At 39.7% G+C, this 22,780-nt stretch overlaps 1 protein-coding gene and 1 pseudogene across 12 annotated transcripts in view; both read right to left on the bottom strand.

The window, feature by feature from the left end:
- Nucleotides 1-22,780, bottom strand: part of MAPKAP1 (MAPK associated protein 1) — a 267,688-nt gene that overhangs the window by 228,345 nt on the left and 16,563 nt on the right. For 11 of the 12 annotated variants that reach the window (XM_032257252.1, XM_032257248.1, XM_032257249.1 and 8 more), the window contains 2 exons: nt 3,038-3,365; nt 554-643 (listed from right to left, as the gene is read on the bottom strand). The exons of the other annotated variant lie outside the window; for it this stretch is intronic. In XM_032257252.1, coding sequence (XP_032113143.1) covers nt 554-643; nt 3,038-3,365 — 418 coding nt within the window. The remainder of the gene's footprint in view (nt 1-553; nt 644-3,037; nt 3,366-22,780) is intronic. 12 annotated transcript variants of the gene reach the window in all.
- On the bottom strand, nt 5,820-5,986 carry LOC116536056 (annotated as a pseudogene).

A 22,780-nucleotide genomic window follows, 5' to 3' on the forward strand; every position in this document is an offset into this window, starting at 1 on the left:
GTGAGTGGATTACTAGAGGTCAGGAGTTCAAGACCAGCCTGGCCAACACAGTAAAACCCCATCTCTACTAAAAATGCAAAATTAGTCAGGTGTGGTGGCATGCGCCTGTAATCCCAGCCTCTCAGGAGGTTGAGGCAGGAGAATCGCTTGAACCCGGGAGGCAGAGGTTGCAGTGAGCCGAGATCATGCCACTGCACTCCAGCTTAGGCAAAAAGAGCAAAACTCCCATCTCAAAACAAAACAAAAAAAAATAGGCCACTTCTGGGCCTATGATATTTTTGAAAAAATATCAGAAAAAAGTACTGACATGACAGCTTGTAAAAAATGTCCCCTGCACGCAACAATCCCTGTGACCCAGAGTGAAGGAGAGCCAAAAAGCCAAGCCCTAAAGAGCATACAGCTTCAGAGGGCCAAGGCACACAAGTGAAAGAGCTCAAAGCTCAAAACACAAGAGGTATCTGCCCAGAGGATTTAAAAGAATGAATTAAAAGTTCTTACATAATAAACTAAATACATAAATCTCAAATTAAGAATTAAAATCATTTCCATTTACCTGATTGCTTAGAATTTCTTTCTTTCCACTGAATATTTTTGCATTTGATCTGGTTTTGTCTCTCTTTTCGGAGTCGTTCTAATCTTTGAGCTTGAAAAGAAATATTATAACTATAAGTTTGTCAATGAAAGTTTACCATAAACAAAGACATAATTAACTACCTTTACATGAATAAAGATGTTTTATATTGCATATGTAGAGAAAAAGTCATAAAATTTTAAAGGTGGCACCCCTGAAAAGCAAATACCAACAAAAACATGAAAATATTCTTGATTTATAATTGAAATTAGAGGATATAAAACACTAATAGTGATCATAAAGATAGTATTAACATGGAAGAGAATAATAAAATGTGAAAACTTCTGTGATTAATATGACATTTCATTATATAAATCATTAATAACGGTCTTAAAGGAATTTTAATGCACAAATGAACTGAAGTGAATATTACATTACAGGAATAAAATTACTGTTATGAATTACTCTACCCATTTCAAAAATTAAAGATAAATGAACTCAGACTAGACTATTAAAGTTTTAAATATAAAATCCTTTATCTAAAAATCATGGAAATTATAAAATGTCAAAGCTATATAAATTAGCATAGCTTTTCTTCAGTGGGCTGAAACAGTTTATAGGTAGTAAAATAAATGATTTGTATCTTTGTAACATTAGTCAAATCTTAAAAAGAACAATTTTTCTTTTACAAAATTTTAAGATATGCTGCATGGATTAAAAAGTAAATTCTTTGGTCACTAACGCAACCCACAATCTCAATTAATTATTAGCATCTAAGCGCTACCTAAAGAAATTCCAACAAGAGTCACCTAAAATTAGGCATTTGTGATTATATTGCCACTGGCTGATCAACCTTCAAAAATCAGTGAACTGATCCTTTAAAGAAATACCATCCAGCCCCCACTTAACTGCCGCATACAGAGACCACAATGGAAAAGACAGTCACAATTGATGCCATCTCTTGAAATTAGTTTTCTCTTGCTAGTCAACTTTCTATCCCAGCATATTTCTAACAGAAAATAAATTTCTTTTTCAGCCTCTTTCAAGGTAGGAAATTATACACTTCTGCCTTAGCATTGTGGTTGGGAAACACTGAAAATAATCTTACCAGAAATTTAAACTATGCTGGGAAGAGCATTCTGACAATGTCCCTATATCTAACCAAATTCCATTGAAGAAAAATACATTCCACTGCAATTAATAAATGTGATGGGTACAGCCAAAGTAATATAATCATAAAGCTCTCAATTTAGCAGCATTCTTCTACTGAAATACATTCAACCTGTCATATAAGATATCATCTCAATAACCTGCAAGGAAGTCAGTTTCAACTAGAGAACTGAGAATCAATGGTTCTAAATTATATTCAAACCTTCACTCAAATCCTATTTTGATAAAAGTTCCTTTAGATACTGGGAAATGCTATTAATTATTTTCATCATGAGAGCAAATTATTCTTATGTCACAGATACTGAATTCTGAACCAAAACCTGAATGTGCCTTTCACTGTAAACTGTATACAGTTCTACCTCCAATATCCCTTTATGTGCATTTTACATTTGGCCCATGAAAATGAATGTGTATTTTCAGTGTTCTACTATATCTCCTTGCCATTACCTTTCCTGTGAGTTAGCAAGTTACTGCTGCTAATTTGGAGATTATATTTTCTGATTATCTAAAAAAAAATTATCTCCTAGAATACCTGTCATATTATAACTACAATGTGTATTCTAAGTAATTTGTCTAAGTAAAATAAAAGTCCTTGGTTCATCACATTCCCCTTGAAAGGCCACCAAAAAATGTAAGTGGGAAAATGGGCAATAAGCTTTTAAAGCTAACAACTAAATACATGTATACCAAAGCTGAGTGTTTTCAAGCCAGAAAAATCAACGGGTGATTAATTTAAGGAAATAAAGGCAAAGTATCAAAAACAGGGGCCCTTTTTCTAATCTCACACCCTGTGTATAGATTCCTACTAAAACCAGCCCTAACAAATACTCAGGTGTCTCCCCATTCCCCTACTCCCCACAATTCCTCCAGGGGCAAGAAGTGCCTGCTCTCCTTGGGTGGTCACCTCTCTGTATGAAAGGTTCTTTATTATGTCAACCTGAAGTCTGTCTCCAGGTGGCCTACCTACCGGGACTAATGTTGCTCTGTGAAGACACTCAAAGCCAGTCCACTTGCCTTTCTACATGATGACTTGTTAGAAACATCCAACATGTCTCTCCTAGCCAACTTTTCCACCTATCCCTCTTCTGTCTACTTCTAATAACATTCTAGAGGCCCTCTCCAATCACAGTCGTATAGATGGAGATGTTGCTTAGACTCACTCTTAGTCTCACACATGCCTGTTCCTATTAATACACAGAAACTTCCCCAATAAGCCTATTCCAACATTATGCATTATTCCATAAGATTATTTACTGATTTAAAACTCAGAAGACATGACTAGAACACAATGTTTACCTGTGTTTGAGCGTCTTCTAATACCAAAGTCCCAACTTGAGGTAATATCGACTGACTGGGCATATACATAGCCCTGAGTCTCACCATTGCTTCCCTGAATTTCTGACCCACTGTCTCCAGGCATTGAAGGAGGATGAATCTTCTCTAGGTCAACATCATGATCAATAAGAACCATCTCACACATTCCCGTGTCATCACTGGTCACATGTGACTGTCGAATATGAGCTAGAATGATAGTTGGATTGTCCAAGAAGGCCATCCTTTCTGTGGGCCAATTTCCATAAAAGGCTATTTTCTCCTCTTCATATTGTTTCACGAGCTCACCTACCTAGAAACATGATGTACACAGCAAATATTTAAGAATAAGGCAGAAAATGACTGAATCATTTTTCAAACAAATTCAGTGTAGTAAAATGCCACCTTGAAAATCAACATTTATTCCTGTACTGTGGAGCTTAAAAGAATTAAGTCTAAGCTGAAAGGAAATCCTTATAAGCACTAGGGGCTGCAGCTCTAGTCAATGAGATCTCCCTGGAATCAGAAAGGAAGGCTTACACTCTTGCAAAACAAATCATAGCAACTGCTTAGGCCACTCAAAGCATATAGCTACTGTTAATAATTTTTCCTTTCTTTCTCCCTTCTCTATCATGCAATCTTCTCATTACTTTATAAGGCCATGGGGGAACAAGTTGTATCTTCCTCAAATGATGTGCTAAAGTACAAAACTGTATTCATCAGTTTACATTTCCCCTCCTGTCATATGGCTGTGAAGTGTTTAAAAGAGCACAGACAATGCTTTCTGAGTTACTAGGGATTTTATAAAAATGTACCACCAAATTAATTTTGCTCAGTGAATGTATTTTCAAGATAGTTGGGCTTTTTTTTTTTTTTTTTTTTTTGAGATGGAGTTTCACTCTTGTTGCCCAGGCTGGAGTGCAGTGGCGTGATCTCAGCTCACTGCAACCTCCACCTCCTGGGTTCAAGTGATTCTCCTGCCTCAGCGTCCCAAGTAGCTGGGATTACAGTCATGCACCACCATGCCCCCACCTAATATTGTATTTTTAGTAGAAACGGGGTTTCTCCATGTTGGTCTGGCTGGTCTCAAACTCCCGACCTCAGGTAATCTGCCTGCCTCAGCCTCCCAAAGTGCTGGGAGTACAGGCATGAGCCACCACGCCTGGCCTGTGCTTTTAAAATAAAACTTACAATCAAAATTACCTACTATACAATCAACTTCTTATTTTAGAAAATTATAAAAACTGCTTCCTCAGTCCTGTTAAAACTGTAATGAGGCCGGGCACAGTGACTCACACCTGTACTCTAAACCCTTTGGGAGGCTCAAGCGAGTCCAGGAGTTCAAGACCAACATGTGCAACATAAGCAAGACCCTATCTCTATAAAAAATGCATATTTTTTAAAAATTAGCTGGGCATGGCGGCACATGCCTGTAGTCCTAGCTACTCAGGAGGCTAAGGCAGAGTGATCACTTGAGCCCCAGTATTCACTTGAGCCCCAGTATTCAAGGTTGCCGTGAGCTATGACTGCACCACTGCACTCCAGCCTAGATGACATAGTGAGACCTTGCCTTCCAAAACAAAACAGCTAAAAAATAAACAAATAAAAACCACTGTAATAATATTTATTCTAGTAATAAGATAGCACCCTCTCAGTTAAGTGAAAATACTCAACAAAGAAAATATTGCAGAACAATGGTTAGGTAGTAGGCCCTAGAGGCAGAACTGAGTTCAAATCCTGGCCCTATTACCTGTTAGCTATATAATCTTGGTCAAAATATTTAACCTTTTTAAGCCTCTTTTTTTCCCCTTCATTTATAGAATGGAAGCTTCAGGGATGAGAGGATATATATAAGACAATGCAGGTAAAGTGCTCAAAAAAATACATGGCATATAATTAAATAAATATTAGCTACTAATAATTATAAAATATCAGTAACTTCAACCATCAATTTTTGCTTAAAGTAGTCCTAAAATATGCCAATATTCCATCTGTCTTTAGTAAGTTCATGGCACATAAAATAAGTCTGTGCTTCCTTTGTGATAGAGGACACTGGAGGCCATCTGAGTGATTTCCCTGCCCCTACAAAATCATTGTGAAGTACAAGGAAAATGAAAGCTGGATTATGTTTCCAGGAACAGTCCTAGAAGTTATTTATTTTTAGAAGGACTTACAATACCAGATTCCCTTGTAATTTGTTTCTCCTAGAAATGGAACACAGAGAGGAAATCTAGCTAATAAATCCTTACAGCTAACTAAGGTTTTGAAAATTGTTGTCTGGAAACACATCACTCTGTTGACATCACCTAGTGGGTCTTAAAGATACTGAGCTTATAGAGAAGTTTAACTGAGGAGCATCTCTAATCAAGCAAATTACATTAATCTTCACTTTTTTCCTCTTACTATACTCATTGAGTACTTATTTTACTCTGAGACTAATAGGAAATGCAAAAGTGAGGAAGGTATCCTGAATCAAAAAGTGAGTATCCTAATACAGATCTAGTACCTCTCCTAATACCATGGGATTCTTTTAAGCATCAAATTTCTGAGATATTTGGTCCCTGAAACATTAGTGTCAATTTACCATTTTAAGGATATTGATCAGAAAAAAATTATGAAATTAACAGTGTGCATTTAAATTTTACTTGTAAAATACAAACACTTTCTATAACCATAAAAATGTATACACTACAAAATTATTTATAATTGAGAGCATTTACGGAATCATAGTATCACAGATCAGAGCTGCAAACATCCTCTATAGCAATTACAATAAGCTGCCTTCCTTGCATGAAAGGAAGGCAACTAGTCTACCAGCAGACAGGCAGGTACTTTCAAATTCATATTAAATAGTTCTCCCTTGCAAAAACAAGGGCTTTAATGAGAAGCCACACATTTAATACACTTGATCTCAGCCAAAGGCCAAGAAGCGATCACACATTCAATAGGTGTTCTGGTACCAAAAAGTCAAATGGCAAAAGACAAAGCAACAAAAATATACTTAAGTACCCTCAATAATAAAATCTTTTCTAGGGAAATAGATCAATTCTTTTGAAAACAAGAGGAATGGGCAAACACTCTGAAAGCACACACCAACTTCTCAACTTTATCCTTCCAGAACAAATGCCTCAACAACAGCAGTTATCATCTCTATTAGGACACCATGACTTCATACATTTAGGAAATCCGTATGATTCGTTCAAAAAATATTTAGTCCCTACAAGCTCTAATATGGAACTCCCAAAGGACTGCCCCGGAAAACATACTATTGTATATATCCCTTTTTATCTACCATTATGTGGACTTAAAGACTTAGACTCTAAGTGCCACAGGGTCCATAACACCATATCCCTTCTGGCAACAAAGGCTGTTACACATGGCAAGAGTTCAATAAATGTTGCTGTCTAACTTCCAAGGACTATCCAATTTTGTTGTAGAGATAAGTCATATGTGAATTTGCCAGATGTAAGAGTGTGATTATAAATAAAGGATTGCCTTTTTTCCTAATACAAGAGCATCTCTTCAATGTGCCCTTCCAAATTGTCACCCTGGGACACTATCAACTTATTCTAACAAGAGTACTTCTCAAAACCCAAGAGAATATTTTTTAAAATCTCCCAAAGGGGAGCAAATTATCATTTAAAGCTATGTTTGATTTCCAAGACAAAGACATTCAGGTTATGGATAAAAACAAATTGTACTCTGATCAGTTGTGCAAGGATCAAAAAGATTTTTAAAAATTTTTTTTTTTTTTTTTGAGACGGAGTTTCACTCATGTTACCCAGGCTGGAGTGCAATGGCGCGATCTCGGCTCACCGCAACCTCCGCCTCCTGGGTTCAGGCAATTCTCCTGCCTCAGCCTCCTGAGTAGCTGGGATTACAGGCACGCACCACCATGCCCAGCTAATTTTTTTTATTTTTAGTAGAGACGGGGTTTCACCATGTTGACCAGGATGGTCTCGATCTCTTGACCTCGTGATCCACCCGCGTCGGCCTCCCAAAGTGCTGGGATTACAGGCTTGAGCCACCGTGCCCGGCCCAGATTTTAAAAAATTTAACTCTGGCAAGGGTTCAGAGAAATGGGCACTCTCATGCACAATATGAAGGAATGAAAACTGAGACTTTTTAGACAGTAATTTGGTAATATTTACCAAAATATAAAACATGAATATTATCTGGGCAATCTTAGTTCTAGGATTTCCTCTAAGGAGCTAATTGTGTCAAATATTTATCTCAGGATAATTTCTAATACTGAAACTCTGAAAGGAACCTACAATAGTACACACATGCCATGACACATACATATAACACAATACTACGTTGCAATTAACAATACATGGTAGAGGATGGATGAACAAAATGTGGTATATACAAATAATGGAATATTATTCAGCCTTCAAACACAGGAAATTCTGACACATTACAACACAGATGAACCTCGAGAACATTATGCTAAGTGAAATAAGCCAGTTGCAAAAGGACAAGTACTGTATAATTCCATTTATATGAGGTACTTAAGTAGTCAAACTGACAGAGACAGAAAATCTAATGGCACTTGCTAAGGGCTGGAGGACGGGAGTAATGGGGAAAAGTATTTAATGGGTACATTTCAGTTTAGGAAGATGGAGAAGTTATGGAGCTGGACAGTGGTGATGGCTGCACCACAATGTGAATGCATGTAATGCCACTGAGCTACACATTTAAAAATGGTTAAAATGGTAAATTTTACATATCGTTTATACCATGTATATTTTACAAATTAAAATTTTTTAAGTTTAAAAAAAAGTCTAGGAAACACCAGATTCAAACAAGTTAAAGAGGCTTTCTTCTTGCTTTTAAACTATGTACTCCGTGTACTGTGAATCTCCCAGAGGGAGGAATCTAGTAACACAATAACTTCCAAGGACAATATATTCCAAACTTACTTCATCTATATTGTTTTTTTATAGGAATACTAAAACATATCAATGTATAACAGGGTTCCACAAAACATAGTTTAGAAATGCTATTCTACACTTTCACAAACGCTGTCTCTTCAGGCCTTGAATGCCTTCCCTGGATATTACCAACTCCTGATTCTCTGAGACAGTCAGACGTTTTTTGGCTGAGCACAGTGATTCACACCTGTAATCCCAGCACTTTGGGAGGCAGATCACTTGCGGTCAGGAGGATGAGACCAATCTGGCCAACATGTGAAACCCCATCTCTACCAAACATACAAAAATTAGCTGGGCAAGGTGGCATGCACTTACAGCTATTCGGGAGGCTGAGGTGCAAGAATCACTAGAACCCAGGAGGCAGAGGTTGCAGTGAGCCGAGATTGCACCACTGCCCTCCGGACAGGGCACCGGAGCAAGACACCATCTCAAAAAAATAACAAGGCCAGGTTCAGTGGCTTTTGACTGTAATTCCAGCAGTTTGGGAGGCCGAGTGGGCGGATCACCTGAGATCAGGGGTTGGAGACCAGCCTGGCCAACACGGTGAAAACCCATCTCTACTAAAAATATTAAAATTAGCGGGGCATGGTGGCATGTGCCTACGGTCCTAGCTACTCGGGAAGCGGAGGCATGAAAATCGCTTGAACCTGGGAGGTAAAGGTTGCAGTGAGCCAAAATTGCGCCACTGCACTCCAACCTGGTCGACAGAGTAAGACTGTCTCAAAATAATAAGATAGGCCTTTTTATATACCTTTAGGCCATAGATAAACAACATCACCTTGCCTAAGCTTTCCCACTTTTCACAGCTGCTTTCTCCCACTTTTTAACACCAGGTTGTTTACAGCATAAAGATTTGTTTTACTAAATATGGAAGCAATAGGGGAAATCCACGTACAGTAGGAGGAAAGCAAGAGATGTCTCAAAACAACACAACAATTTTTTTTTTGAGACAAGGTCTCACTCCCATCGCCCCAGCTGAAGTGTAGAGGCACGATCACAGCTTACAGCAGCCTCGACTTCCCAAACTCAGGCAATTCTCCCACCTCAGCCTCCAAAGTAGCTGAGACTACAGACTCACACCACCATGCCTGGCTACTTTTTGTATTTTTTGTAGAAATGGGGTTTTACCACGTTGCCCAAGCTGGTCTTGAACTCCTAGGCTCAAGCAATCTACCAGCCTTGGGCTCCCAAAGTGTTGGGATTACAGGTGTGAACCACTATGCCAGGCCAACACAGGCATTTTTAATATACTGGGTGGGTCTCCTTTTATACTTCAAATGAATAAATATTCAACAAACATATACTGTTTCTACTAAGTGCTAAGGGTGGTTTCAGATGCGCTTTGGATACTGTTCTCACTTTACGTACCCGTCTATGTTCATTAATGATCATGAAACCTGCCTGTGGTGACTAGGAACATGCCCTGAACACGGGAATAATTTTTAGTAGGTTTTGATCGGCACCAAGTCTTAATTTTGGATAATTTTACATATGCTCATGTGCAAACTTTATTTATAATGGCTTATGAAAAAACTGAGACAATGAAACGTTAAGAAATTTGCCCAAAGCCAGACAACTAATACTCAGAACTAAGAATCAAATTCAAGAGCTTGAGATCTTAACCACTCCACCACAGGGCTTCTCAGAACAAAGAGGGACAAAGTTATAATATCATAATGAACAAGATTTTCTTTTTTTTTTTTTTTTTTTGAGACAGAGTCTCACTCTGTCACTCAGGCTGGAGTGCAGTGGTGTGATCTTGGCCTGCCTCAGCCTCCTGAGTGGCTGGGATTGCAAGCATGCGTCACCACATCCGGCTAATTGTTGTATTTTTAGTGGAGATGGGGTTTCACCATGTTGGCCAGGCTGGTCTCGAACTCCTGACCTCAGGTAATCCCCCTGCCTAAGCCTCCCAAAGTGCTGGGATTATAGGCGTGAGCCACCGCGCCCAGCTGAACGCAATTTTTTAAAAGCCCATTGTACTTATTTGGTTCTGAGACCTGAGAGAAAATGTTTCCCATGGGTCTCTGTGAAAGACATAAGACAGCAAATGTGTTACACAGTAGAATAAACCCTTTGCTCCCCTCCACTAACAACGGTGCTTGTACAACAGCAAGAAACAGTGCATGTAATGGTTGTTCAAAAAAATAAAAGTCACAAAATTTCACACAAGAAAGAACTTCAGCGATCATCTAGTTGCTGACCTGAAATCACAGAGGAAGGGTTTACTTTAAATATCCAGTTAGGTCTAAGAATATTCTTAAAAATCCCTAGTGACTCATGTACCTTCAGTTACAAGACTATACCTGAAATACTCTATTTCTTCAAATAACTCACTATGAGCAAACAAGCCTGCTCTATACTTCTTCAGTCTCTAAGGACCTAAGATAGGCCACAATATGCCTTACAATGCTCAAGTCTACCCAATGGTTAGAAGGAAATTCCCCTTCCTGTGCTTTTTCAAAACACTCTCTGCTTACTTCCTCTGCTCAGCAGACTTCTTACCCTCTCACCTGCAATCTGTGAAAACTTGTCAGAATAGGCAGCAGCCTGAGGCTTCTCAAAGGTCTGCAAACTCCCAATCAAAAATTACTGCTGCCCCATCAATGTGCCATATAAATGTTGGCATGTTAATTGTGTATTTATAAGATTGTTAATGGTTAGTTAATTTACCTCCTACACTATTATTGTACTTGAAATGATTTAATGTCTGCTAAGGGAGTTAACAACATGTAACAGCAGATGTGAGTTTTGTTTTTTTTTTTTTTTTTTTACCTTTCCACACTGTACCCCGACTTCACACTATTAGTATGAGACAAGTTAAACCTAATTCCTGTAGAGAAGTCCTTAAATGTGTCATAGGAACGCTCACATTTATTTTCCACAACAAGGAACAATTACAAGTGAGGGGAAAAAGGCTTTTTATTATATATAATGTCTTCCATTTATAAAAACCAACAGACTCTTTTTTTTTATTTTTTATTAAGATTTCAATATTCCTTGATCTAGTTAAAGTTCAGAATTCATAACTCCTAGAATTTGAAAATAATTGAAGTGACCATTAAAATAAAACACACTTTATTGCTTTTAAATCTCTTTCTCTAACTCTCTCCAATTTAACTCTAAATTAAACCTTCATTTATTTTTTAGACTAGCAAAAATTGAGCTTTTTTCCCCTCAGGGAATCGAAATCTTCTCCATGTGAATATGCCCAATTTCATTCAGCAGTAAATAGTGAGACCATGTAACTGGAGAGTTTGCTTCTTCTTTTTACATTTTTATTTCCATATTTTGACTAAAAGTGCTTACTAGATTAAAACAACATAAATGAGTTATCTTCTTTTGAATGAGATTAATTCCCAAAATCATCTATGAAAAATTATATAAATACTGACCTGTCCCTCCAGAAGTTTACTTACAAACTTCAGCAGAGGAGCTCTGTCATATACATAGGGAACAGCAACATACAGCAAGATAAACCCACCACCAAATGAGATATGAAGACAGTATGTTTTCCAAGAGACACAGGAACATAACAGAAGGCTTCAGAAAGGAAGGCAGAGGTATTTTTTTTTTTTTTTGAGACGGAGTTTCGCTCTTGTTGCCCAGGCTGGAGTGCAATGGTGCGATCTCGGCTCACTGCAACCTCCGCCTCCTGGGTTCAGGCAATTCTCCTGCCTCAGCCTCCTGAGTCGCTGGGATTACAGGCACGCGCCACCATGCCCAGCTGATTTTTTGTATTTTTAGTAGAGACGGGGTTTCACCATGTTGACCAGGATGGTCTTGATCTCTTGACCTCGTGATCCACCCGCCTCGGCCTCCCAAAGTGCTGGGATTACAGGCTTGAGCCACCGCGCCCGGCCCGGAAGGCAGAGGTATTTAAGGATAGCTATGCTTTCATTAGGAAGAAACACAGTGAAACAGTTAACACAGGACATTTACTGAGCTCTTACCATGAGATAAACTAATCACTTTTCATGTAACAACATATTTAATCCTTACAGCCACTTCAGGAGGTAGGTATTAATACTAACCTCATTTTATATAGACTTAAAAAAACAAAACTAAGGCTTGAAAGAGTTAAATATCTTGCCCAAAGAGACAAGGTAGACTTTTTAAGATCACCATTTTTGAAGCTCCTCCCATCAAGAGGTGGGGTCTATTTCCCCATCCCTTGAATCTGGGTTCACATTGCAATTTGCTTTGACCAACAGAATACAGTGGAAGGAATGTTGTGGAAATTCTGAACCTTCGCCTCAAGAGCACTTGCAGCTTCTGCCCTGGCCTTCTCTAGAACACTTCTGAATTATGGGAAGAAGCCCGTAATAGATAAAAGACTATGTGGAGAAAGAAGCTCCACCATCTCTGTCATTCCACCTGTCCTGCTGAGGCCCCTATGAGTGATTAAGTCATCAGAGACCAGCCTCCCAGTAACCTACCAGGAGGCAAGGTCTCTTCTCCTATCAAATGTTTCCCTCAGACAAAGGAACCCTGATCCCTGATTTTCTTGCCTTATGCCACAACCTCCACCTGAAATGCCTCAGAATCTTACCATCCACCAAGATCCAGTTAAAAGGAGCCTGGTAGAGTGACTCTCAAACCTCTCCACAGACACACCTGAAGGGAAGGGGGACAGTGACCATAAAGCAAGGTATGAGACAACCTAGAAGAGCCACCTACAGTAACATATCATAAGTAAAAAATTAATTTTTAGAATCCATTCATATTTTGTATTCTATTTTATACTACACTGCACCTATATATATATGTTTGTCTGTTTACGGAGACAGGGTCTCGCTCTGTCACTCAGGCTGGAGTGCAGTTGTATGATCACAGCTCACTGTAGACTTGACTTCCCGGGCTCAAGCGATCTTCCCACCGTAGCCTGGGACTGCAGGCATGCACCACCACATCCAGCTAATTTTTTAAATTTTTTTGTAGAGACAAGAGTCTCGTCATCTTGCCCAGGCTAGTCTCAAACTCCTGGGCTCAAGTGATCCTCCCACTTTGGCCGCCCAAAGTGCTGGGATTACAGGCATGAGCCACTGTGCCCCCTTCCCTATGTTTGTTTTAACAGAAAAAAAACATGTCTACCTTCAAATATACCACCAAAATTGATACTTCAGGAAAATGTACCATGGTTATTTTGTAGCTTCCAATACACCCTGGCACATCCTAGGACTCTCTTAACCCCATTTTGAATGGCAAGGATTTACTGAATAAACGCAGACTTTGGTGTCAGAAATCTCATTTTGTACAGATAAAATGGCACTTTACCAATGGACAACTCAAAAATCTAAATTTTACTCAAAAGATGTTTCCTATAAGGTTGAAGAACTATTAAGTATAAGCCACACCAAAGTATACATTTCTAAGTACAAGTTAGAATAAAATATTGTTATTCAGCCATTATAAAACAATCTGTATTTTCAAAGTGTTTTGAAATAATGTTTATGTGCTAGCAATAGCTGTGAAACTCCTAACAACCTAACCACCTACCACCCCCAAAACTTCAAACCTGCCAACACTCAGTTGTTACAAGAAAACTGCCAGTTCAGTACAATGTAGCACCTAAATTATTCTTCAAGTGAGTGTTGTCTCTCTGACATAATACATTTGACTGACACATGTGAAAATAAACAATTTTAGGTTTTAAGATCTCAGGTCAAAATGTTTATTAGTTTTTTTTTTTTTTTTTTTTTTTTTTTTTTGAGACAGGGTTTTACTCTTTTTTCCCAGGCTGGAGTGCAATGGCGCGATCTCGGCTCACCGCAACGTCCGCCTCCCGGGTTCAGGCAATTCTCCTGCCTCAGCCTCCTGAGTATCCGGGATTACAGGCACGCACCACCATGCCCAGCTAATTTTTTGTATTTTTAGTAGAGACGGGGTTTCACCATGTTGACCAGGATGGTCTCGATCTCTTGACCTCGTGATCCACCCGCCTCGGCCTCCCAAAGTGCTGGGATTACAGGCTTGAGCCACCGCGCCCGGCCTATGTTTATTAGTTTTACCTAGAGTGAAGAATATAAATAATGCCAAAGGAACTAGACTGTTTTTCAACATGAAATTACCAGTTTAGGAGCTTACGCTGTAAATAGCACTCAACTGCCTAGCAAATATTCATTCATTGATTTCATTTATTTGATAAATGTTATAAAGCACTTACTATGTGCTGGGCACCAAAGATTCACTGCTGAGCAAAAATAGACTTGGCCACTGCCTTCATGAATCTGAAGGTGAATCTGGTAGATAGAATTCTAAATTCTTGCCCCTTTCTGTTGTCCCCTCCCCTTGAGTGTGGGTGGAATGTGACTTGCTTCTAGCCAATAAAACATGGCAAAGGTGATGAGAGAATCACTTCCTTGATTACTTTCCATTATATAAGACTCCATCTTAGCCAACTGAAGAGAACGATTCTAAGCCAGAGAGATCTTCTTGGAGGCCTTGAAGAAGCAAACAGCTGTTATAGAACTATACATGACAAGGATCTGAGAGTAGCCTCTAGGAGTTGAAAATGGTCCTGGCCAACAGCTAGCAAGAAAAGGAGGATCTCAGCCATATTCACTACAAGCAAACGTATTCCACCACCAACCTGAGAGAGCCTGGAAGATCCTTCCCTAGTAAGCCTCCAGAGGAGGCTATAGCCAGCTGACACCTAATTTCATCCCTTTGAGAGCATGAACACAAAACTCCACTGAAACCATGACTCCTGACTCACCGTGAAATCATAAATTCATATCGTTTTAAGCAGGTAAGTTTGTAGTAATTTGTTACACAGCAAAAAAAAAAAAAAATGAATCCAGCATAGTGAAGGAAAACAAGCCTACACCCCTTCACATATAACACATAAGGTTCTCTAAAATGCACTTTCACTTCCCTTTCCCTCCCCATCATGCAGCTCCCAGGACTACACAGAATATGTCCTGGCCTTTCGTAATGATACTCCTTTATTTCAGATGTGCCCTTCTCCAATACAAATCTTATTCTTGTAAGTCCAGGCTGAAGTATCTCATCCTTGGCAAACCCTTCTACATTACCCAGAGCCCAAACTACTTTAAAAGCACTTTATTTCTACCATCATTACAGTGAGTTATATGAATTCTTAAGGAACCAACAATTTTATATTTTTTGACCCAATTCTAGATTCACGACTATGGTTACTTTATTAAGGTATAAATCTCTCCCCAAATCATCTGTGAAGCTGCTAAACGTCCCATCAACAGTAATGTAATGGTTCTCAAATGGAAGCCAGTTTTTCTCCCCGGGAGACATTAAAGCAATCAATATCTGGAGATAGTTCCGGTTGTTACAACTAGGGATGGATGCTATTAGTAGCCAGTGGGTAGATGCCAGTGACGCCAGTAAACATGGTACAGTGCACAAGGCAGCACCCATAACAAAAAATTATACCTCCCCAAATATCAATATGAATAATGCCAAGGTTGAAAAACCCCACAATAATGTGTGGTTTGAAGCCACTAAATTTGTGGTAATTTTCAACTCCCTCAAAACTGTTTTGTTTGTTCTGAAACTAAACTATAGAATTTTGCTACTAAAATCTATGCTCAAACCTTCTAAGGGCTAAAAAACTTCAACTCTGTTTTCTGAATGTTTAATCTACCTTAAGGAGAGCCAAGGCCCAAGCAACTACAATAAAGACAAGCTGCATTCCCCAAGACTTACCCCTCAGTCTGAGAACCCTTTTCACCCTTCTTCCCCTGACTACCTCCTATTATTCAAAGTCCAGCTCAATGGTAGCCTCAACCTCCTGAGCTCCGGCAATCCTCCCACCTTGGCCTCTCAGGTAGCTGGGACTACAGGCATGCACTGCCATGCCTGGCTAATTTTTTGCGGAGACAGGGTCTCACCATGTTGCCCAGGCTGGTCTTGAATTCCTGGGTTCAAGCGTTGGGATTAGAGATGTGAGCCACTGCACCCATTCTGCTCCCTTCATGTTCCCATTTCACTGCACTTAGTTCCCAGTTCTACCAAATAATTAATCTGACACATTGCCTGTTAGTAAGGCATTAAGTGTTTGTTGATTTCATTCATTCAACAAATATTTACTGAATGCCTACTGTGTGCCAACACTGTTCTAGATGCAGAAAACACAGCAGAGAAGGCAAAGTCCTACCCTCATGGCAGGACAAAGAAGTAAATCATACAGTGAGTTAGAAGTGCTATGAAGAAAAATAGCACAGGGAAAGAGAAATGGATAATGCTGGGTGGAGCCGAGGGTTGCAACAATAAATAAGATAATCAAGGGAGGCATTCCTTAACACGTGAAGGAGGTAAAAGAACAAGTCATGTAGACACTCCAGGGAATAGGTCTGCCAAGCAGAGGGGAACATGCCTCATACTGTTCAAGCAGCGGCAAGAAGTCCACCAAGGAGCAAGTAGTAGACAACAAAATGTGGAAGAGTGGGGCAAGTCTGCAGGGCCTTGCTGGCCATCCTAAGGCCTTCAGCTTTTACTCCAAGTGAAATGAGGAGTCACTAGAGGAGCGTGAAGAGAACAGTAACATGATCTATATCACATTTAAAAGGATCTCCCTGGTTGCTACGTTAAGGAATGGACAAATTAATGAATAAACAAAAGATCGTAAACTAATCACATTAGGATTTCTTTTAAAATAATCTATTTATATGTTGGTTTTCTATTCTAAACTTCTAAACTCTCAAGGACACTATCTTATTCATCACTATAATGCCAGTTTCTAGTAGATGTGGATGGCATTCAATAAGAGCTCACGGTGGCTGGGCGTGGTGGCTCACACTTGTAATCCCAGCACTTTGGGAGGCTGAGGTATGTGGATCACCGGAGGTCAGGAGTTCAAGACCAGCCTCGCCAATATGGTGGAACCCTGTTTCACTAAACATAAAAAAATTATTTGGGCGTGGTGGCACACATCTATAATTCCAGCTACCCAGGAGGCTGAGGCACAAGATCACTTGAACCAGGGAGGCAGAGGTAGCACTGAGCCAAGATCATGCCACTGCACTCCAGCCTAGGCAACAAAGCGAGGCTCCATCTCGAACAACAACAAAAAAGCTCATTGTGAAATGAATAGACAACTCCAAGGGGCTGTCCCATGAGTTTCCCAAAAAGGGCCCCTCATCCATGGTGCTGGTTTAATAGATAGGTCTCCCATTATAGTCTAAGATGTATTTTCCTTCTATCAGCTCCTCAGTGTTTGAAGTTTGCTTACAAGTAGAAGAATTCAAGAGAGTAATGTTTCCATTTACCTGGCCTTCAGGGTACCCACACATCAATTAAAAAAAGCAACACACTTTACTGCAAGAATCACTCAGGAAACCTAAATTCCAGGGACCTAATTACACGGCCTTGGACAATTCACTTCTTTAAACCTCATCTGTTCTTACATCTGTTAAATAGCATGACTGAACTATACGTAGGGCCTTTCAGCTCTTAAATTCCATTCCAGCCACTTGTGTGGAGGAGGAGGATGTGATTGGGAGAAGTTTATCCTGGAGCCCATCTAAAAGGTTTTGGGTGTTGTTGCTTCACACGGTTTCCCTTCCATGACCAGAATTTCATTGGATGTTTTACCTCTACTATACCTGTGCTATAATTCAGACTCTTAAGAGGTACAAGGAATCTCTTTTTTTGGCAAAGAATTGTAATAGTATCAAGATGTTGCCAGCATACTCTCTACAAAGGTAAACTACGTTGACTGATTTGAATAGGCATTATTGCCATCTGTTTTTTTTTTTTTTTTTCTTTTTATCGAGACAGAGTCTTGTTGTGTTGTCCACGCTGGAATGCAGGAGCACGACCTCAGTTCACTGCAACCTCCACCTCCTGGGTTCAAGCGATTTTCCTGCCTCAGCCTCCCAAGTAGTTGGGAGAACAGGCGCATGCTATCATGCCCAGCTAGTTTTGTATTTTTAGTAGAGAAAGGATTTCACCATGTCGGCCAGGCTGGTCTCGAACTCCTGACCTCAGGTGATCCACCCACCTCGGCCTCCCACAGTGCTGAGATTATAGGCCTGAGCCACTGTGCCCAGCCCATCTTTTGTTTTGAAATCCTAGTATGTTTAGAAACTGGTTCCAATAACTACAAGAGTTAAATTTGATAAACAATACAGTTATCTTTAGAGTGTTATAAAAGAAACTTTCAGTTGGTAAATAGTATAAAAGAGAGAGAAAAAAGAAACTAATATTAACAGAAAATAAAAACATGATTATAAAAATGCACAGTGGGTTGCCACATCTACAAGTCCAGGTTGTTGTCACAGAGTATGGATTAGTGATATTTGCTATGGATTAGTTAACAGTTGTCACTGTTAAAGAGATTAGCTTTGGGATGACTTTAGGAGAGTCAGAACTTCTGACTGTGTTTCCTCTACAGCGAAACAGCCATAATATGTGTCCTATTACCCACTTCACAGCGATGCTGATATAAAACAAAATAGAGGCTGGGTATAGTGGCTCATGCCTATAAATCCCAGCATTTTGAGAGGCAGAGACAGGAGAATCACTTGAGGCCAGGAGTTTGAGACCAGCCTGGGCAACAGAGCAAGACCCTGTCTCTAAAAAAAAAAAAAAAAAAAAAAAAAAAAAAATTAAAATAAAGGGGGGGGGGGGGCACATGCTTGTAATCCCATCTACTCAGGAGGCTGAGATGCAAGATCACTTGATCCCAGGAGTTCAAGGTTACACTGAGCATGACTAAGCCACTGCACTTCAGCCCGGGCAATAGAGTGAGACCCTGTCTTAAAAACTTTTTTTAAAAAAAATTTACAGAAAGTTAAAAAGTACTATATAAATCTAAGATGTATATTACTGACTTTTCCTATTCTAGCTATATCTTTTTGGAAGGAAAATAAATAAGCTGTCGGGCCGGGCGCGATGGCTCAAGCCTGTAATCCCAGCACTTTGGGAGGCCGAGGCGGGTGGATCACGAGGTCAAGAGATCAAGACCATCCTGGTCAACATGGTGAAACCCCGTCTCTACTAAAAATACAAAAAATTAGCTGGGCATGGTGGCGCGTGCCTGTAATCCCAGCGACTCAGGAGGCTGAGGCAGGAGAATTGCCTGAACCCGGGAGGCAGAGGTTGCGGTGAGCCGAGATCGCGCCATTGCACTGCAGCCTGGGTAACAAGAGTGAAACTCCGTCTCAAAAAATAAATAAATAAATAAATAAATAAGCTGTAAACTATCAAACTCATTAATTCAACTCCTAATGAATAGAAGGCAGCAATGAGACAATCTAAACCAGCAAATAATCCTCAAACTACTTCTATGTGACTTTGAATGGTGCTTTGTATTTTCACTTGAATAGCACTTTCATAATCTCAATAAATGATAATTGCTATTATTATTATTAACAAAACTGCGTTAATTTTGCTAGGTATTTTCTCAGAACCTTCTAGACTATCTCTTTTTTTTTTTTTTTTTTAGATGGAGTTTTGCTGTCGCCCAGGCTAGAGTGCAATGGTGCAATCTTGGCTCACTGCAACCTCTGCCTCCCAGGTTCAAGCAATTCTCCTACTTTCACCTCCTAAGTAGCTGGGATTACAGGTGCCCGCAACCACACCCTACTAATTTTGTATTTTTAGTACAAACAGGGTTTCACCATATTGGCCAAGCTGGTCTCGAATTCTTGAACTCAGGTGATCTGCTCGCCTCAGCCTCTCAACATGCTGTGATTACAGGCACAAACCACCATGCCCAGCTAGACCGCCTCGTTTTTTAAATCACCACGGTGTACCAAACATGAGGATAATGCAACAGAACTGGCTTCATTCTGCTTATGATACTACAGAGTGGGACTGTTTCACAACATTCAATTTAAATCTAATAATCAAGTCTCAGCCCAGGCACAGTGGCTCATGCCTATAATCTCAGCACTTTGGGAGGCAGAGGTGGGCGGATTGCTTGAGCTCACAAGTTCAAGACCAGCCTGGGCAACATGGAAAAACCCCATCTCTACAAAAAAAATACAAAAATTAGCCAACCGTAAGACCCTCATCTCTTAAAAACAAAATAAAAGCACTTTTGCCATTCACAAAACTATGAGATAGCTTCTATTATTCTTCATGTTCTATAAATCAGTAAACTTAGGCACAAACTTGCTCAAGGCCACACCTGGGTCCAGAATCTTGCTCCAAATCATGACAATATGCTGTCTCACATTTCCAGCTTAAGCTCACTTCATCTTAATCTTCTTATTCCACTCCTTACACAAAAGTCTAGGTATGAGTACAGAGACTTATCAGTTCATTCAATAAGCATGAATACCTACTACATGCTGAGAGTTAGGTGTATAAAGTGCTAGTCATGGTCCCTATTCCCAAGAGGCTTGCAGTCAAACAAGGGGATAGTGACAAGTATACAAATGGCCACAATAAAGAATGAGAGCAGACCAGGCATGGTGTCTCACACCTGTAATCCCAGCACTTTGGGAGGCCAAGGCGGACAGATCACCTGAGGTCAGAAGTTAGAGACCAGCCTGGCCAACATGGTGAAACCCTATCTCTACTAAAAAAATAAAATAAAATTAGTCGGGCATTGTGGTGGGCGACTATAATCCCAGCTAGTCAGGAGGCTGAGGCAAGAGAATTGCTTGAACCCAAAAGGCAGAGGTTGCAGTGAACCTACATCAGGCCATTGTATTCTAGCCTGGACTACAAGAGCAAAACTCCATCTCAAAAATATGATGTACTATGGAAACACAAATAAAAAATACCTAAATGAGACTGGATACTCAGACAAGGCTTCACAGAGAAGACTAAAATCACAGTAATGGAAATGGTCATTTCCAACTTAGTTATCTTAATAGTAAAAAAAAGAGAGAACTAGCAATTAAATAATCTATAATGCTGGCTCCTTGATCAGAAATTTCAGAAAGGCTTAAAACATCAGGCCATGTGTGAGTTATTGCAGAAGCAAAGAAAAGTATCCTTTGCAGTGGGGAAGCCAAGGGAAGGCAGAAGTTGAGAAAGGGTGGGCAGCAGAGGCTGACAGCAATCTTCAGACTGGCTGGCTTCAAACGTGGACCTGGCCACTCATGGTTGGACCTTGAGACAGTAACAACTTCTGTGTCTCCATTTCCTCATCTGTAAATGGGACTAAGTTCAGTGCCTACCTAATAGGATTGTTGTGAGGACTGAATGAATGAATACATGCTACGTGCTTCAGTGCCTGACCCATGGTAAGCACAATTACAACTGTTCACTATTATTATTATTGCTATTATTCCCTGGTCTAAGATGAATATTCAAAGATGAGAAATTGGAATGGTAGAAGCCGGGGGCAAAAGGCAACATTCGAGGTTGGAGACACAGCATGAGACAAGGCACTGAAGCAAGAAACAGCAGAACAACATGTATTTAGTAACTAAAATTACATGGAGTTCAAAGTTGCTGACTAGCTTATAGAGAGACTGCTCTGACAGCTGTATAGATCGATGTGACGGATAAAATAGACTAGTTACAAAGCTGTGACTGCAGCCCAGAGATGATAAAATCTGAAGGCAGCAGAAGATGGTTATACGAATTCAAGAAACAGTCAAAAAATGAGAGATAAAAACTGGTAAACCTGGTGACTGAGTGGATGTGGAGGATTAAGAAGGGAAAAGTGTATGACTTGCATGATAGTGCCAACAAATAAAACCATAAACTCTAAAGCAGAAACAGATTATCGGGTAGTAGGGATACGAGGAGTTATGTTTCAGACACAATGAGCTTCCGATGTCTATGGATTACCCAAACAGAGATCCATCAAAACACAAACCTGAGAGCCCAGGAGAAAGGTCTGGGGGGACTTGGGAGACATCAACAAGTAGTGACAGGTAAATCCAAAGATGTGAATTTTGCCCAGGGAAAATACATAAGAAGAATAGTAACCTGGGGATAAAACCAAGGAAGAGCAATAGTTAAAGGGTCGCCTGAAGAAAAAAGAAAACAAAAGCTGAAAAAAAAAAGTCAATCTTTGGCTAGATCCTAAAGCTAGCTATCCATGCTGTATAAATTCATGAATTTATAAGCTATTACTTTCTTCACTGGCTTTCCCCTTCACCTCGCATTTCCTAGTAAGAAGTTCCACTGCTAGACTGTAAAGTCCTTGAGAGGAAAGGGCATTTGACTTCCTATCACTAATGCCCAATATATATGGCCTGGTACACATATGCTAGTAGAATGAACCTGGCTGAACAGAGAAAAATCGATAATTACCTGCCTATTTAAACAAAAGGCTTGTGGAATTCCTAGAGCCTAGAGTTGCTTCCAGCCCAGAGCAGAGCCTGAGGAGACTACACGCTGAAAGGAGGCTGACCTTATACATTGTTGGAGAAAATGTAAAATAATGCAGCTGCATTGGAAAACAGCTTGGCAGTTTCTCAAAATGTTAAACAAAGCATTACCATGACCCAGCAACTCCATTCCTAGGAATATACCCAAGAGAACTAAAAACATATGTTCACATGAAAATTTGTATACAAATGTTCACAGTAGTATTCATAATAACCAAAAGGTAGAAATAACCCAAATGTCCATCAACTGATGAACAGACAAACAAAATGTGGTATAGATATATAATGGAATATTATTTGGCAATAAAAAGGAATGAAGTACTGATCCATGCTACAACATAGATGAAACCTTGAAAGCATTATACTACATCAAAGGCCACAAGCTGTGTAATTCCTTGTAGATGAAAGGTTCAGAATAGGCAAATCCATAGAGACAAAGTAGATTAATGGTTGCCAGCAGCAGGAGGAGGAAAAGTGAGAAGTTGACTGCTAATGAATATGAGATTTCTTTTTGA

This window comes from Sapajus apella, unplaced genomic scaffold (assembly GCF_009761245.1).
Source record: "Sapajus apella isolate SASKATOON/1434 unplaced genomic scaffold, GSC_monkey_1.0 scaffold97, whole genome shotgun sequence".
Classification (NCBI taxonomy): domain Eukaryota; kingdom Metazoa; phylum Chordata; class Mammalia; order Primates; family Cebidae; genus Sapajus; species Sapajus apella.